The sequence below is a fragment of the Pinus tabuliformis genome, chromosome 9, assembly GCF_031772625.1.
Source record: "Pinus tabuliformis cultivar Carrire ecotype Pingquan chromosome 9, CPIR1, whole genome shotgun sequence".
Classification (NCBI taxonomy): domain Eukaryota; kingdom Viridiplantae; phylum Streptophyta; class Pinopsida; order Pinales; family Pinaceae; genus Pinus; species Pinus tabuliformis.
Window position 1 is genome coordinate 461278122 of NC_142307.1, and position 17394 is coordinate 461295515.

At 39.1% G+C, this 17394-nt stretch overlaps 1 protein-coding gene across 1 annotated transcript; it reads right to left on the reverse strand.

The window, feature by feature from the left end:
- Window positions 1-14086: 14086 nt before the first annotated feature.
- On the reverse strand, window positions 14087-17156 carry LOC149149188 (3-hydroxy-3-methylglutaryl coenzyme A reductase 1-like). The gene is made up of 4 exons (XM_089439557.1): window positions 16124-17156; window positions 15647-15828; window positions 15153-15499; window positions 14087-14738 (listed from the first exon to the last, which is right to left on the reverse strand). The coding sequence occupies exons 1-4, from the start codon at window positions 16996-16998 to the stop codon at window positions 14499-14501; spliced, it is 1644 nt and encodes a 547-aa protein (XP_089295683.1). The 5' UTR covers window positions 16999-17156; the 3' UTR covers window positions 14087-14498.
- Window positions 17157-17394: the final 238 nt, after the last annotated feature.

Sequence of the window (17394 nt, forward strand, 5' to 3'; positions counted from 1 at the left end):
GAAGGTGTGACAGCTGCCAAAGAGTTGGGAAACCAACTCCTTCAAATGAAATGCCTCTACAGCCTCAGGTATGCATCGAACCCTTTGAGAAATGGGCTCTAGATTTCGTTGGACCAATTAATCCACCATCAAAGCAAAAGAAGTATATACTGGTTTGTACTGATTATGTTACTAAGTGGGTAGAAGCGAAAGCATTGCCTTCTGCCACTGAAAATTCAGTTGTTCAATTTCTTTTTGAGGATATTTTCACTCGTTTTGGTGTCCCAAGGGAAATTGTAACAGATCAGGGCAGCCAGTTTACATCTAAATTGATGGAGAAGCTGATGAAGGAATATAAGATCAAGCACAGAACATCTACTCCCTACCATCCGCAATCCAATGGACAAGTGGAATCTACCAATAAAATTCTTGAAAGCATTATCACCAAGACTGTTCATCTTCATAGAAGAGATTGGGCGGAAAGGCTTCCTGAAGCCTTATGGGCCTATAGAACTACATGGAAGAACACAACAGGACATTCTCCCTATGAACTTGTTTATGGGAAGGAAGTCCTGCTCCCCATTGAGTTCCAAATCAAGACCTTCAAGATGGCAGTCCAATTGGGAATGAGCCTCTCAGAAGCCCAAAGACACAGAATGGACCAGCTAAATGAGCTAGATGAAATAAGGCAAGATGCAATTCTAAGGACCGATCTAGTTCAGCACCAAAGATCTAAATGGCATGATCGTCATATCAAAGAAAGAAAGTTTCAGAAAGGAGATTGGGCTCTATTGTTTGATTCAAAGTTCAAAGACTTCAAAGGAAAGTTTCAAACTCATTGGCTTGGGCCATATGAGATTGATGAAGTCTTTAGCAATGGAGCAGTTCGAGTGAAAACTATTGATGAATTTCATACTCCTCTTATTGTGAATGGCCATCGCTTGAAAATCTACCAAAAGTCATTCTCAAAAGAAGAGTTTGTAAAGTTGTTTAAAGAAGATTCTGCAATCAGGTTGGTGGAGAAGGATTCTTCTCCTCCATCAGCCTAATCTTTGGTTTTTGAAAAAAAAAAAAAAAAAAAAAAAAATGTATAAGCCTGAAAACCAATCTCTGATTGGCAGTCTTATGCAGAAAACCTGAGGTGAAAATCAGGGTCACCTGACACCTCATGTTTTCCAAAAAAAAAAAATCTCTCTCTTCCATCTCATTTCGCCATTCCATTCACTTCACTCATCATCTCATTCATCTAATCACTCTCACTTCACCTCATTTCTTTCCATCCATCCATCCATCCATTCATTACATTTCATTCCATCAATAAAGTTATTTTTTTTAGACAACTAAAGTTGTTTTGTGCAGCCGGAGGGTACCACTGCAGTTTCCGCAGCTGTTTGGCAATTCTGCAGCCATTCCGCAGCTCTCTGCACCTGCATAAAAGAAACACAGTCTGTTTGAAAAAAAAATTGTACAGTTCAGAAGTCATCAACAATAAGTGGAAAAGAGTCATGCAACAGCAATAAAACAATGAAGGGTTAGTGGAAAATGATCAAAGGCAATCCAAGCGCGGATATGAGGTATGATCTAAATCCTAAACTTACGGTTATCTCATTTTGCAAAGTTTCCGGGTTATGTTTCTTGCCATTTAATGTAATGATTACCAGTCTTTCCCATCATGCGACCAAAAATCCACGTATCCCCCATACTTATCGGTCCTGTTCATCACGATTTTGAAACTCAAGTGCGGCTGATCCTCCATTAAGGTTTTCGTACCTAAGTGACGTAGACTACTGTACTATGTCTCTCTAAGTCATAATCCCGCAGCCAAGTGTAAACCCATGACCGAAACCTAAGGACCTAACCGTTTCTACCCATCATTTCATAACCCTCCTACGCTCGTATCATTCCATTCACGTTGTTTCATTTCCACAATTCCCTTATTCCGCTGTGCTCACTACGCTGCTACCTTAGCCATACTCTGTTTTACTTCTTCCTCTCTGCTAATTCTGATTAACAGTGAACGTATGTTACGGCTGTTACATTAGAGCCGTAAATTTACTGTGTTAAGGCCACTGTTGAAGCCGTGTAACCTTTTTTTCCAAAAGTTTTAGAACAGAGCCGTAGAGCCAATGGGTAAACTCTTAAGAGCAGAACCAGAGGGTTCAAAATTTCTGGAGGGATATCCTCAAGTTAAAGAGGCTTTGCAGAAAGCAAACTGGCTCCAATGCATCCAGAAATTCAGAGGTTACCACAAAGAGGTTATAAAGGCCTTTGCACGTTCCTTCAGAGACAAAGACAATCAAGTGGAGATAGGGGACCTAAATTTTACAGTCACTGAGAGCAGTATAGCACAGGCCACTTCACTCCCACAAACTGGAGAAAGATGGTTTAAAAACAGATCAGTACAAGACCAACAGTGGAAGCAAATCTTAAAGAATCCAGGTATGGATACCAGCATTTTTACAAAAGGGATTCCTGTTACTTATGTCAAGGAAGAATGGACAACTTTACTTTTATTAGTGCAAAAATTCTTTACTTGTGAGGGAAGGTTTGGAGTTTTATATGTTTACCATGCCAAAGTCATGATGCATTTCTTAGGAGATGATATTAACCTTCCATATTTTCTACTCTCAAGTCTTAGAAAAATGTGTTCAATTGTCCAAAGGAACCCAAGAAACATTGAACCACATCTGTATCATCATGGTCTTGTTAAGATGCTAGTTGAGGAACAGTTGAAAGCAAAAAGAGATACCTGGGAGAGATTTCTTGTGAGAAACCATTTTGAAGAAGCAGGAGAAACCTCTGTGCCTAGAAAAAGTAGAAGAAAAAGAGAAGAGGCTACCCCTGAAACTGTTGTCCAAGAGGAAACTGTCCAAGAACAGATTGAAGAAGAAACTGATGTATATCATTCTGAACATGAAATTGACCCTGAGCCTGCTGTGGACATTGATCAGACAGCTCAAAGAATCATCACACAAACCCTTTCAGAACTTGCCCAAGAAGTTGCTCAAAAGAGAAAAGAGAGTAGGAAGAAACAAAAGAAAGATAAAGGCAAAGCTGCAGCCCAAGAAACTTACCTTACTCCTGAGAATTCTAGTGAAGAAGATACTCAGCCCTTAGAACAAAGGTTGGCCCAACTCCATGAAACTGCCCTTTCCAAGAAGGTGGAAAAACAAAAGCAAAAAGCACAAAAAGAAAAACAGAGCATCACCACCGTGAGAAGGAGCAGCAGGTTACAAAGAAAAGTGGGGGCCACAAAGGGTAAAAAGTCACTCATCATTGACTTGAACACACCTGAAAAGGTTGCTACAAGACCTGACTTTGAGAAAAGCCCTCCACACGCTGAGTATGTTGAGACCAGTCCTCCACGTGAGGAAAGTCCTTTTGAGCATGAGCCTGAATTTGAATATGAACCTGAATTTGAGCATGAGCCTAGCCCAAAGAGGTCACCAGAGGTTGACCCAGATCAGCAGAAAGTTTATAATTACCTGGAGACGTTAGAACAAGTAGCTGCTGGTCCAAGCACTGTTCAACCTTTGGAGCAGCAAGTTCAATCACTGAAGCAAGAAGTATTTGAGCTGGAGGTACTAAATCGCCACATCAAACAAGAAAATGAAAGACTGAAGGAACAGAGCAATGTGGACAAGATGGTCCAAGATAACACCATGCTTCATATGGGCCTTTGGCAAAAGGAAAACAAAAAGCTCAAGAAGAGATGCAGGAAATTAAACAGAGCTTTGATCAATCTAAAATTCAGATGTTTGATGAAAAGACCAAGAGTCAATGTGGCCACACAGAGGAAGAAGAGGAGATTAGATGTCTTAGCAGAGGCATCTCAGCAGGTGGATTGAACAATGTTTTCATTGCATGAGGACATGCAACACCCTCGTAGTGGGGGTATGTAGAGCCTCTACTTTGCACTTGATTATCCATCATTACCTACAGTTTTCCCTCACTCATCTCTCTCTTTTGCCTCATTTTCCTTGTAAACCAACCCAGATCATTACATTTTATGTCTTTAAGCATGATTAAGTGAACTTTGCTAATGTGTGACTGTTTTGTTTAGATTTCGACATACTTGCAGAGATTCCGCAGCTGTCTGGCAATTCTGCAGCCATTCAGCGATTCCGCAGCCATCTGATGATTCCGCAGCCTTTTTGTTAATCTCAAGGTTCCACGTGTCATTTTGCAAAACGAGCCACATGGGCATTTAGGAATAAAGGTGCTCAAGGTTCCTGTGCCATTGGTTCGATCAGCCACATCATCTCCACCTCCGGTCAACGAGGGTCAAGCCACGGTCAACAAAGGCAGCTTAAACGGTGTTACGTAAGCTGTTGGGTCACGTCAATGCAACTGGTGATTTGTCCGTGTTACGCAGGTTGTGGGAAACATAATCCAACTCTGGATTCAATTCCCATAACGACCAGAACCTCCAGCTCATCCACGAGGCTTATGACGTGTTGCTGAACCTTTATTACGCATGACAGATTAGTTAATTTTCAGTTTCTAGCTTTACGCATTAGGCAATCGTTTAGATGCCTATAAAAACTAGCGTTTGCATACGCTTAATGTTACTTTTTAGTTGCTGTGTTTTATGAACCTGTTATAATTTTAGTGCAATTCAAGACTCTGTTTTGGTAGTGCTGTTCTAGCACTCTTGACTGTAATTTTCTGCATATGGAGTAATAGAAGCAGTGCTGTTCTGACGTTTTCAATTCCTTGAGTCTTCTTTGGGTTGTATGAATGGAGGGCCCCTGTTCATGACTGCCCTTGTATAGTATTTTTATGTTCAGCATTTCCTTATTTTCCATTCAGCATTTCCTTTTCTTTGAAACATGTACAGCTTGATTCACTTCCATGATTTTTCATTTCCAGCCTTTATTTTAAGCTGATCAGTATTGTTCTTTTGCAGGTTTTTAACCCGGGATTGTTTTTGTGTTTATGTATTTGCTTTATAACTAATGGTATTTTCAGTTGACAGATTCAAAGTTGCTGTCTTTACTTTATTTTCATAGCTGATTTTTAGTTTAATTTCTCAAAGTTGTCTGCTAACATATGAATGGTCTCTTTATCACAAATTGTTTATCTTTTAGAGATCATAACACTGATAAATTACAGCTGGCTTTGAGTACTTTTTAGACTAATCTTTAACTACTTTCTAATCGTGCTTTACATAGTACCATATGATAGAAGCAGAGAGTTAGAAAGAGCTGAACATTATAACTAGTCTTTAAAGTAGATTTTTCTCATTTTTTATCACTTTTTAAACTCATCTCTAGCTACTTCCTAATCATGTTTTACACAGTACTATGTGTTAGAAACAGAGAGTTAGGAAGAGATAAACATTATCATTGGTTTTTAAAGTGATTTTCTTACTTTTTATTTGCAGCAGCATGAATGGTGTCTAGTGCCATTAGAAAGTGGTTCTTTGCTTTCAGTTTATTTCAAGTTATTTATTTCTTTCAAGCTTTTCCTTTTCAGCAAGTAGTTAGAAATCACCTTACACACACACTCACTCATCTGTTTATAAAAACTCCATTCCATCTTAGGAAGATAAACTGTCCATAAACAACACCCCCAAAACGACAAAAAGCTCTAAGAGGTTGCTTAAGTACATATAGTACACCTTCACTTCATCAGCTTACGAGCCCCGGGTTGACAATTAATGACATCAATTTAGGAACACTAAATTGACTAAACAGGGATTATAAGGCACAGTTGTTTGATGTTTGATCTCATGTTGGCGAAGATAGTTTTCAAATTCATTTGATGTGTATTCTTTTCCATTATCAGTGTGAATAGACCCAATATGAGATTGTGCATCATTTTCAATCCATTTATGAAAATTCTTGAATGTTTGAAAAACATCAGATTTGTTCTTCAATAAATAAACCCAACACATTCTGGTATAGTCATCAATAAATGTCATGATATATTTATTTCCATTTGCAGAAGGAACAGGAATTGGACCACATAAATCTGAATGAATGAGTTCAAGTTTTCTATGTGCTCTTGAATGTGAATCATGAAAAGACTGTTTCTATGCTTTCCTAGAATGCAAGCATCACATTGCTTAAGTTTCCTAGGAATTGTAGGCAAACTAGCAACACCATTTTTCTTTAATAAGCGAAGACTGTCATAGTTCAAATGTCCAAATCTAGCATGTCATAATAAACTTGATGGAAGTATACCTTCTTCATGATGAGAATTGTATGAGAAATGTTGTGCATGAGCAGTGGTTCCTTGCAGCTTGATAAGCCTTTCTTCTTCTATTCCCCTCATGACAAGTGAGTGGTCAGATGCTTTTCTTACCTCAAGCTTGCCATCAAACATATGAATGGAGTGACCTTGCTGGAAAATGTGGACCAAGGACAACAAGTTTCTCTTGAGCTGTGGGAGATATAGAACATGATCTAGAAGAAAGTCTGGAAGACCAGGCAGTTTAATCCTGATTGTGCCAAGCCCTGATGGCTTGATTTTTGATTGATCTGCAAAGTATACTGCTCCATCAACATTGTCAGTGAAATCTTCAAAAAAATCCTTTCTATGAGTCATGTGGCAGGTTGCTCCTGAATCAAGAAATCAATCATTTTTCCAAGAAGCAAGTGAAGCATTAAATAAATCTTCATTTACTCCAATGTTACATTGTGCCACAACATAGTGAGCGGATTCAGGTGCTTTACCTTTGTCTGTATCATCAGCTTTACCTTTCTGTTGGTTTCTTTTCTGCTCAATTTTGTCCCATGGTAGCCTGCATGTAGAGGCATCATGTGATCCATTTCTTTTGCAGTGTATGCAGTGAAAATCTACCTTTTCTCCTTGAGAGTCTCTGCCCCCCCTGCCTCTGAAATCTCTTCTACCTCTTGATCTGGAAGAATCTTAAGCAAGATTATCCTCTGTGTGTGCAAGAAGAGTTGTCTTCTTTTGCAAACCCTTCACTTTTTCAACAAACTTATCCATCATAAAAATTTTAACTGAGCCCAAAAATAATTACAGTATTCGTAGCAAAACACTAATAATAATTTGCTATGATTTTCCAAAAAACGGAATCAGCTACAATCATGTAATATATGTCATGTCATCAACAAACAACATAAGCCCTAATGCCATCACCACATATCTTTCACTATCATTCATTTGGAAAGCATCGATCTATTTACTATAGCTCAAAGGTCTAGATACTTGTTGTAGTCATAGTTAGGCCATTTAATATATATATAGCCAACATCCAAAACAGTCAACACATGGAACAACGTATAGTTCAACGCATGGAGTAGCGTACATATGGTATTTAGCAAAAAAAACTTCAAGGTAAATACTAGCTTTATTTCCCAAAACAAACTTCAAAAATCATTGACACCAGCATTATATGCCAAAACAACGTTATATACAATGCCAAACAGTGTTATAATACCCGTGTTAAGAGCAGCATCGTTATTCAATGGAGCAGCATTATTCTACCTCTGAATGTGGACGGATTCCACAAGTAGCAGCAGTTGTCCGTAGGCCAAAAGCTTAGGCCAGCTTCGCCATGTAGATATTCTCCTCCCGCGATGACACCACCATCGCCGCTACTGCCATTTGTACACAGATATTAAAAAACTAACTTCACCTCTGGATCAAAGAAACGGCCACTGCAATGCACAAACACACTATAAAATGGCAAAACCACGAACAGTGACTGGATTTTTTGTGAAAGTAGCAACGCAAGACAATGAAAGGCACTACAGGCAGAGCGAGAGCATATACTATCAACACGCATGAAAGTCAGTCCTTAAAAACTCTCGGTGCAGTGTTAAATGGAGTTCTAAACGCAAGGGTTACGGACCGAACAACATATGTAAACAACTCTATAAAATATACAATGTATAATTTCAGAAACTATAACGCCTCGAACGCTGTTATACCAGCGTGGAGGGAGGCCATTCTGTGCACAAATAGAAGCCGCTTTCCATGATGATAACAGGACCAAAGAAATGAATCTGCGGGAGAAAAATCAGAGAGAAGAGGAGGGGTGAGAATCAAACACGAACAGGCGAGATGAATGAGATGGGGTTCCTCCTCAGACTTATTTTACATGGAAAAAAGAAATAGTCGCAGCATTATTCAAACAGTTCCACGCTCACCGCCCCAGCGTTCATCACAAACGCTGCTATACTCAACGACTTCTGAATTTAGAGAACAGTGGGCAGACTGCACAATAGACAGAGAGGACAAAGAGCACAGTAGATAGTGGCCAGAGATTCCAGTAGATAGACTCCACAGGGACAGAGGACAGGGAGCAGTAGGCAGAAGGGAGTTACAACTATTTTGGGAGCTGGCTCTGATACCATGTCAGACCAGGCAGTAACTCCATAAGGCAAAAATGATTCGACTGTATTATTCCATCAGGTAGGTGTTTGTTATATACATGAGGGAGAGGCTGTTCGGTTCATCTCCCAATGACTGTTCATATTTCTAATTTATTTACATAAATTCACCCAATCACAAGGATTAGGTGTCAACATTCAGCTTCAGTAGTGGACAATGCAACTGTTTCTTGAAGCTTTGTAATTGCTCCACCTGCAAGAGTAAAGACATAACCTGTAGTAGATCCTCTTTTGTCCAAATCACCTGCATAATCAGCATCTACATATCCGCAGAATGATCCTTCACTACCACTAAAGATGATGCAATGGTCACTTGTGCCTCTTAGATATTGGAGCACCCATTTCACTGCTCGCCAATGTTCTTCACCTGGATTTTCCATGAACCTGCTGACAACTTCAACTGCATGTGAAATGTCAGGTCTTGTAGATACCATCGCATACATTAAGTTGCCTACAACATTTTCATATGGTACATGAGACATATACTACTTTTCTTCATCAGTTCTAGGACTCAAAACTGAAAAAAGCTTAAAATGGGAAGCTAATGGAACATTAATAGGTTTCACATTGTTCATACAGAACTTTTCAAGTACTTTCTCCACATATTTTTGCTGTGATAACCAAAGCTTACCATTTTTCCTGTCTCTGGGTATCTCCATGCCTAAGATATGTTTTGCCGCTCCAAGATCCTTCATATCAAATGTCCTAGAAAGTTGAACCTTTAACCTGTTGATCTCTTCCATGCTTTTGCTTGCAATAAGCATATCATCAACATACAAAGCTAAGATAATGAATATGAAACTTTTGAAGTATACACAATGATCATACTCACATCTAATAAAGTTCTGGCTCACCATGAAGGAATCAAACTTCTTGTACCATTGTCTGGGAGACTGCCTCAGACCATACAATGATTTCCTGAGCTTGCAAACTAATATTCTGTTGTGACCTTGTACAAAACCTTTTGGTTGTTCCATATATATCTCTTCATTCAAATCACCATGTAGAAAAGCTGTTTTAACTTCTAACTATTCTAACTCAAGGTTAAGTAATGCAATTAGTGCCAGCACAGTACGAATAGAAACAAGTTTTACAACTAGTGAAAAAATCTCATGAAATTCTATACCTTCAACCTGAGAATACCCTTTTTCTACCAGTGTCGCCTTATACCTTTCGATATTTCCATTAACTTTCCGTTTCAGTTTGAAGACCCACTTGCATCCAAAAACACTTCTCCCTTCAGGAAGTTCTATAAGATCCCAGGTATTGTTCTTGGATAAGGAATCCATTTCTTCTTCCATAGCCGTTTTCCATTTTTCGCTATCTGTATCATCTACTACTTCCTAATAACAAGAAGGTTCCCCATCTTTAGTAATCAAAGCAAAAGATGAAGCAGAATCTTCATACCTTTTGGGAGTTTTTCTTTCCCTTGTAGACCTTCTTAGAGTGACTGGCTGCTGAACTGGTTCAGAAACTTGAACTGGTTCAGAAACTTCAACAACTTCCTTTGTATCTTCAACACCTTTTCTCTAGAAGTCTCTTCTTCCTTTGGATTGTCACCAAAAGGTCTAGCCTCCAACTGAACTTGCTGATTTGGTGATACCTGTTCTTGTTCAATTATTTCAACATTTGATTTTAAAAGAGAAGATTCATCAAATGTTACATCTCTACTAATGACTATCTTCCGCAATGTAGGATCCCACAAACTATATCCTTTCACTGCATAGTCATGCCCAACAAAGACATAACATTTCGATTTTGGATCTAACTTTGAATCCCGAATTTTAGGAATAAGAGAATAAGCATCACAGCCAAATATCCTTAAATGTGAATAATCACAAGACTGACCTATCCAAACTTCTTCAGGAATTTTACAATTAATTGCTACTGAAGGTGATCTGTTAACTAAATAACAAGTAGTGGATACTGCTTCTGCCCACAACTCCTTTTGCAAGTTAGCATTGTTGATCATGCTTCTGGCTCTTTCCATAAGAGTCCTATTCATATGTTTAGCAGCACCATTTTGCTGAGGAGTATAAACAACAGTTTTTTGTCTAATAATTCCTTCATCCTTATAGTATTGTTCAAATTCTATTCAAGTGAATTCACCACCATTGTCAGTTCTTAAACATTTAATTGATTTGCATGTTCTTTTCTCTACCGTTGCTTTAAATTGTTTAAAGACATTGAATACATCAGCGTTCCTTTTTAGCATAAAGACCCAAACTTTACGGGAGAAATCATCAATAAACGTTAAAAAAAAATAAAGCACATCCATATGATACAACAGGAGATGGTCCCCACAGATCAGAATGAATATAGTCTAAAATATCTTTACTATTATGATTTCCAGTTTTAAATTTCTGTTTACACTGTTTTCCATACACACAATGTTTACAGAAATCTAACTTCAAAGATTTCAGCTTGGGAAGAGATTTACGTTTCATCAGTATCTGAAGACCTTTCTCGCTCATGTGACCCAATCGCTGATGCCATAGACAAGTACCTACTTCTTTTTCTGATGCAATCACTGCTTCACTGATTTGAGTACTTCCTTTGAGTCTGTAAAGATTTCCTACCTTTTCTGCTTTCATAACAACTAGGGTGCCTTTAAAGACTTTCAACACGCCATTCTGACTTGTAAACTTATAACCATCTGAATCCAACACTCCCAAAGAAATCAATTTTTTCTTCAAATCAGGTACATGTCTAACACTAGTTAATGTTCTAACTATGCTATCATACATTTTAATCCTGATATTTCCCATCCCAACAGTCTGACATGATACATTATTACCCATAAACACAGAACTACCATTTACATTTTCATATGAAGTAAACTAATTTCTGTGTGGACATATGTGATGAGAAGCACCCGAGTGTAACAACGAGCTTTCTAAACCCTGAGAGACATTACATTCAAGTGAAGTTTCATCTATCATACATAATTCTTCAGCAGATAAAACTTAGTCTATCATACCTGAATCGACCCGATTTGCTTCCTTTTTCGGGTTATCAGATTCTTTCCATTTCCAACAGTCTTTCTTCAGGTGTCCAATTTTATTGTAGTGCCAACATTTTGCCTTACACTTCTTTCCCTTCGATTTAGATCTGGAAGACCCCCTTGTTTTTTCTCTTCTTTCCTTTGACCGTCCTCTAGCTATCATGGCTTCTAATGCAGCTGTTTCAGTATTGGATTTCCTTCGTACTTCTTCAGACAAGAGAGCTCCCACAACTGATTCAAATTTCAAAAAATTAGCAGTGCTCAAGCTGATTGAAGTTACGAAGTGGTCCCATGATTCGGGCAGTGAACATAACAAAGTTATAGCTTTGTCTTCTTCTTGAATTTTAACTTCCATATCTGTTAATTGGCATATGAGTGTATTAAAAACATTCAAATGTTCTACAACTTTTGAACCCTCCTTCATTCAAAGACTGTACAGTTGTCTTTTCAGATAAATTCTATTGGTTAACGACTTTGTCATATAGAGTTTTTCCAGTTTTCCCCATAAACTTGAAACTGTACTTTCTTCAACAATGTTGAAGAGAACTTCATCCGCCAGGCATAACCTGATGGTACTGAGAGCTCGGGCATCCAAGTCCTCCCAGTCCGAATCAGTCATGGTTGCAAGTTTCTTAGTTTTCTCGTCCAATGCCTTGTGCAACCCTTATTGCACCAGCAGATCCCTAACTTTCAGTTTCCAAAGAGCAAAATTGCTCTTGCCGGTGAATTTCTCCACCTCAAGTTTTGCATTCGACATCTTGGCCCTTTTTTTCTCCTAGGGTTTCAGTATTCAGTCTTTCAACTAGGGCTTATATTTTTTCTTTCTTCAAAAGAACTCTTTGTACTAAAAAATAATTCCCCTTTTTTCAAACAAAAAGAAACAACCCTTCAACAAATTTTTCTTTCAAATTAATGAAAAAACCCTTGTTTTTCTTTCCTTCAATTTTAATGAAAAACCCTTTGATATTTATTTTCCTTCCTTCAACTTAAATGAAGAAAACCCCTTTGAATTTTTTCTTTCTTTCAATTTAAACAAATCCACCCCTTTGTTTTTCACAAATTTATGGAAAAATTTAACAAAAATTACCCGAATCCACAAGCCAGGCCTTTGGTAGCACGTAGGCTCTGTTCTGGCAGCACGCAGTCACAACTCCTCTCTGCTCCAGCACGCAGAGGTCAACTTCAACGGACACACTTCTTGGCAGCGCGCACCAGACTGGTCCTCTCTGCTACAGCACGCAGACTTCGAGCCTTCACACCACGCAGCACCAGACTGGACCTCTCTTTCACGTAGTAATAGGCCTCGCACTCTATTACGTAGGGACATAGCTGCTCTGCTCCAGCATGCAGACTTCGAGTCTTCACACCACGCAGCACCACACTGGAGCCTTCACGCCATGCAGAAAGCAGAAGTCTCAGGCACAGTGTTCCTCTCCTCACGCAGAGATGGCCACTATGCCTCGAAGAAAGCAGAAGTCAAGCACAGTCCTCCTCTCTTATCACGCAGAGACAACTTTGGTATTTTTTTAACACGCAGCAATGGTTCACACAGGGCAGTTAACAAGCAGGCGCAGTCCTCCTCTCTTCTCACGCAGAGACGGCTCTGGTCTTTTTTAAACATGCAACAATGGTCCACGCAGGGCAGTTAACACACAACAATGGTCCACGCAGGGCAGATGGTCTTCTTCACACAACCATCTTTCTCTACAGCGGCAGGCTCACGCACATGCAGAACCATCTTCCTCTACAGTGGCAGGCTCAGGCACACGCAGAAGCGTCTTCTTTTTTTGTCCACATGCATTTCACTAAAAAAAACTCAACTCAATTTGCTCAGATACCATTTGTAGGTCGAATAGGTGAATGCGGAAAGAAAGAAGGCATTTGCAGTTATACATTAACCAAGAAAAGAAAATAACTAACCATAAAACTGAATGCAAACACACAAGTAATGACACAGGATTTACGTGGTAAAACCCTGACAGAGTGTCAAGGAAACATCCACGGGGCAAGGGATTGGAATCTCTATTGAATCAATAAATGATTCTCCATACAATAGTTCGGGCATTCATCAGTGTTATATGAATCTCCTCAGTTACATAATTGATGTTTCGGTATAAAACTAACTTGTTACATTTTACCCAAATTTACATAATTAGTTGTCAAACTTCCAACAAAAAGAAGGTTTGCACTTGAGGGATTTGATCCCTCTCAATGCATGATAGATCCGGTGTTAGATAGATCTAGGCTGGTTTATTAAAAATCTTTTCGAAATATTGACACCTTATTTCAATTTGCAATAAAAAAAAAAATTGAGAGTGGCCAGAAGCAAAGACTTGAAATTTATTATAAAGTTATACTAGTTCTTTGGAAGATACATTATTCTCTACTTTTATTTAAAATCCATTTCAAAGCACTTGCTGCCTTGTTACTGTTTGCTGTGATAGTGGTAAGACCTGAAGGCACAATCTGGTCGTTGTGGTCCAAAATTAGATCTCACAGATCTTGTGACCCAATCCCAAGCAAAACTATATACACTTTGAAAACTCCTCCACGTATGATTTTTTCCATTAAAAAAACGCAAAAACTTAAAACTCTAATATTTTTGATGAATATAGAATTTTGGATCGAGTTTCATCCACTTCATGCTAGAATGAAAGCATCTAAATTGTAAAGCGTTGTACTGATTGGTGTAAGTAATGATATTGGAAATATGTGTGGTCGTCAATTGCACAACATATACACACAAAGTTACTTTCATATTTATTCTTCTTTCATATACATATTTAATCCAAACCAAGTTTCCTTCATCCTAAGAATATATGATATTGTTACATTGTGCAATAATATATTATTGCTAAGAATATTCAAATAGTATCCTTTCTTCCATCATATTTATAGTTGATATCCTTACATTGTGGATTAATAGATTATGGCTTAGAATATTCAAATACTCTCCACTAAAGTATCATTTACTCTTTAATAATTGTGCATAAAGACCTAAATTTAACAACTTCGCTAAATTTACAACCCTTTGAAGTCACCCTTGATAGTTCATGCACATTGGCCACATGTGCATCTGGTGTCATGGAGGGATGGGAAACCTTCCGAAAACAATGCTGACTTTATTGGGTTCTATAGACTACGAGGTCTCAGGAGGTTGCTTTCACATCCTTGTTTGATCTGTTGTACATCATGTGACTCTTGACAAGCTGGCCTGCAGCCAGAGCAGACATTAGAGACAGCTCTCCAGCCAAAACTGCTCCTGCCACAATTCTGGCCAAGCGTTGAGAATTGGCACCAGGGCATTGTGCATTTGCTCCTTTGACTCCCAGCAAATTTAAGCAAGCAGCTTGTGAAGCCAACTGCGTTCCTCCTCCCACAGTTCCCACCTGCAAGCAATGCATACAAATATGGCAACTTTCAGAATAATTTGGAAGGAGGTTGAAGGGCAGTAATCACTTTTCTTTTCAATCCTACTTGATGACTCAAACGATGGTTAAGCTACCCAAATGAAAGTCCCCCCAGAGATAAACAGCCCTTAAGTCATAATACACCAAATCTTCTTTAAATTTATGTGATTCCTAGAAACCTTGTCCATTAAAATCAACAAGCGATTACATTCAACATAATCTAGCTGAGCACAGAAAGATTTCTCTATAAATTTAACTAGAATCGTTACCATCATCTTCTTCAATTTCCCCAAAACCCCAAATCGGCCTTAATCCAATATATCTCAATTGCTTCTCTTTACAGACATGACCTAAAGGTGGTCTTAGAAAAGTAATCTGCGAAGATTTTCTTACCTCAATACAAGGCATTGTAGTTGATACATGCAGATCCTTGCCACCAGTGGCAGCCTCAATCATTGTAATGCAATGAGAACTCTCAACGTTTTGGGCAGGATCTTGGCCAGTTGCAATAAATATAGCAGAGACAATATTGGATGCATGGGCATTGAAGCCCCCCATGGCACCAGCTAGTGCAGACCCAGTTAAGTTCTTGAGCATGTTCAGCTCCAACAAAGCTGGAACAGTTGTCTTCAAGACCTTGCTAACAACTGCCTCCGTGATGACAGCATCACACACCACTGATTTTCCACGCCCTTCAATCCAGTTCACAGCTGCAGGTTTCTTGTCTGCACAGAAATTGCCTGGCCAAAACTCTGGCATTAGACAAAAAGCCCAACATAGCAAAATCCAAAAAATAACCACTGAATTGGGAAACAAGAGTCGAGGAAACTCAAAACAGGGATGACCCAAAAGCCAAATACCAATCAGAACTGCATAGACAAACTCACCTGAAACACTGATAACATCCATGTCATGAAACTCATTTTGAAGAAAATCCAAAACATTCTGCACGCCCTTGGACACCATATTCATCCCCATGGCATCCCCAGTGAAGCAAGAAAACCTCATATACAGGTTCCTCCCTGCAATTGCACACCTTATGCCTTGCAGCTTGGCAAATCTGCTGGTGCTGTTATGCAGATCAGATCAACAAGAAAGAGTGAACATCCACAAAATTGTTATTCCTCACAAGTGTTTTCATATCAACAAGAAAGAGTCAACACCCAGATAATGATTATTAGTCATCCTATTTGATGGTTTCTTTCCCAAAAGTATCAAGAAAGAGTCAACACCCAGATAATGATTATTAGTCATCCTATTTGATTATTTCTTTCGCAAAAGGATCAAATTCATGAATCTCTAGATGAAATTTTAACTTTGGTAAATTTGGAGTTATAAAGTGCAAGAGAAACACATGGCTATACCTGTTGAATATCGCAGACAAATTCTCAGAGTTATTGATATCTTCAATATAAAACTTGAGATCTGTAGCTCTCTTGGCAGTGGGGAATCGAACGACAGGAGCTCTGGTCATGCCATCTCTAAGAAGAACGCTGGTAGCACCCCCAGACATATGAATGGCCTTACAACCTCTGTTGGTGCTGGCCACCAGGCAGCCCTCGGTGGTGGCCATGGGAACCATGTTTTCAATGCCATCAAGCAGAAGAGGCCCTGCAACACCCACAGGAATCTGCACATACCCAACAGGCAGTTCACAGCATTGGCCAAGAATGGATCCATAATCAAATCCCTCCAAAGGCAACCCATCCAGAGATCTCCCAGTTATCATCTCCAATGCCCTTCTTCTCACCCATGCAGATCTCCTACAGTCCCCAAGAGCAGACTCCAGGGAATAAGAAGCCACAGTCCCATTGCAAACAGCAGCTGCAATATCGTCATCGTCATTATCCCCCAACAAATTCCCCTTGAGCTGTACTTGAGGAGGACTAGGTTTAACAACAACTTCTTCCTTGGGAGCAAGGCTCATCAACTCTACTTCACTCACATCATCATCATCATCATTGCTCCCAGTGACGAAATTCTGGACATAATCAATGCCAAAGAATCCCACCAAATATATGAAGGAAGCAAGCTGAGTCACAATGGCCACCAACTCCCATAAGGTGAGCAAATGAAGGGGCGTTGCAGTCCTGCTCTTCTCCTTCCATCTCTTCATGAGAAAATAGGAAGAAGAGAAAAACAAGACAAAGAACACCTTGTTGGTCAGTCCCACGGGCAGTGGCAGAGCATCCGATGCCAATCCCTTTGAATTCTGATTCTTGCCTCTGCAACAATCCATTTCTCCACCAATTTTTCTCAATAGACTCTCTAAAAAGGGAAGACTCCAAACACTTGGCTTTGGAATTGGCCTTTTAAACCTATGTACAAGGGAAAGGGATGCAATACCAGGAAAGGAAGGTGCTTGTATTTATAATCCCACTATTTTGTCCTGTCTTATTGCTTCATGTCAAACTGTGACTTTCGTCGAAATTATTAGCATTCGATCCAAGAATTTCCTCGAAAGAAAAAGCGAATTTCTCTACTGGTTAATGCCGTAGTTCACTGGTTATACGTTTTGGGGTTTCCAGTTATATTTTTAGGTTAGACGTAGGTTAGACGTTTGGGGTTTTTCTAGTTATATTTTTAGGTTCAAATTGTTATGCCGGGAATTTTTGAAATTACAAATTTGAATGGT

Excerpts from the sequence above, each read along its gene's own strand:
- LOC149149188 (XM_089439557.1), bottom strand. The coding sequence starts at position 16,998 with ATGGATTGTTGCAGAGGCAAGAATCAGAATTCAAAGGGATTGGCATCG. Across the intron at positions 15,829-16,123 it reads TTGTCTGCGATATTCAACAG|CACCAGCAGATTTGCCAAGC; the intron begins GTATAGCCATGT and ends TCTGCATAACAG. Across the intron at positions 14,739-15,152 it reads CTACAATGCCTTGTATTGAG|GTGGGAACTGTGGGAGGAGG; the intron begins GTAAGAAAATCT and ends CATTGCTTGCAG.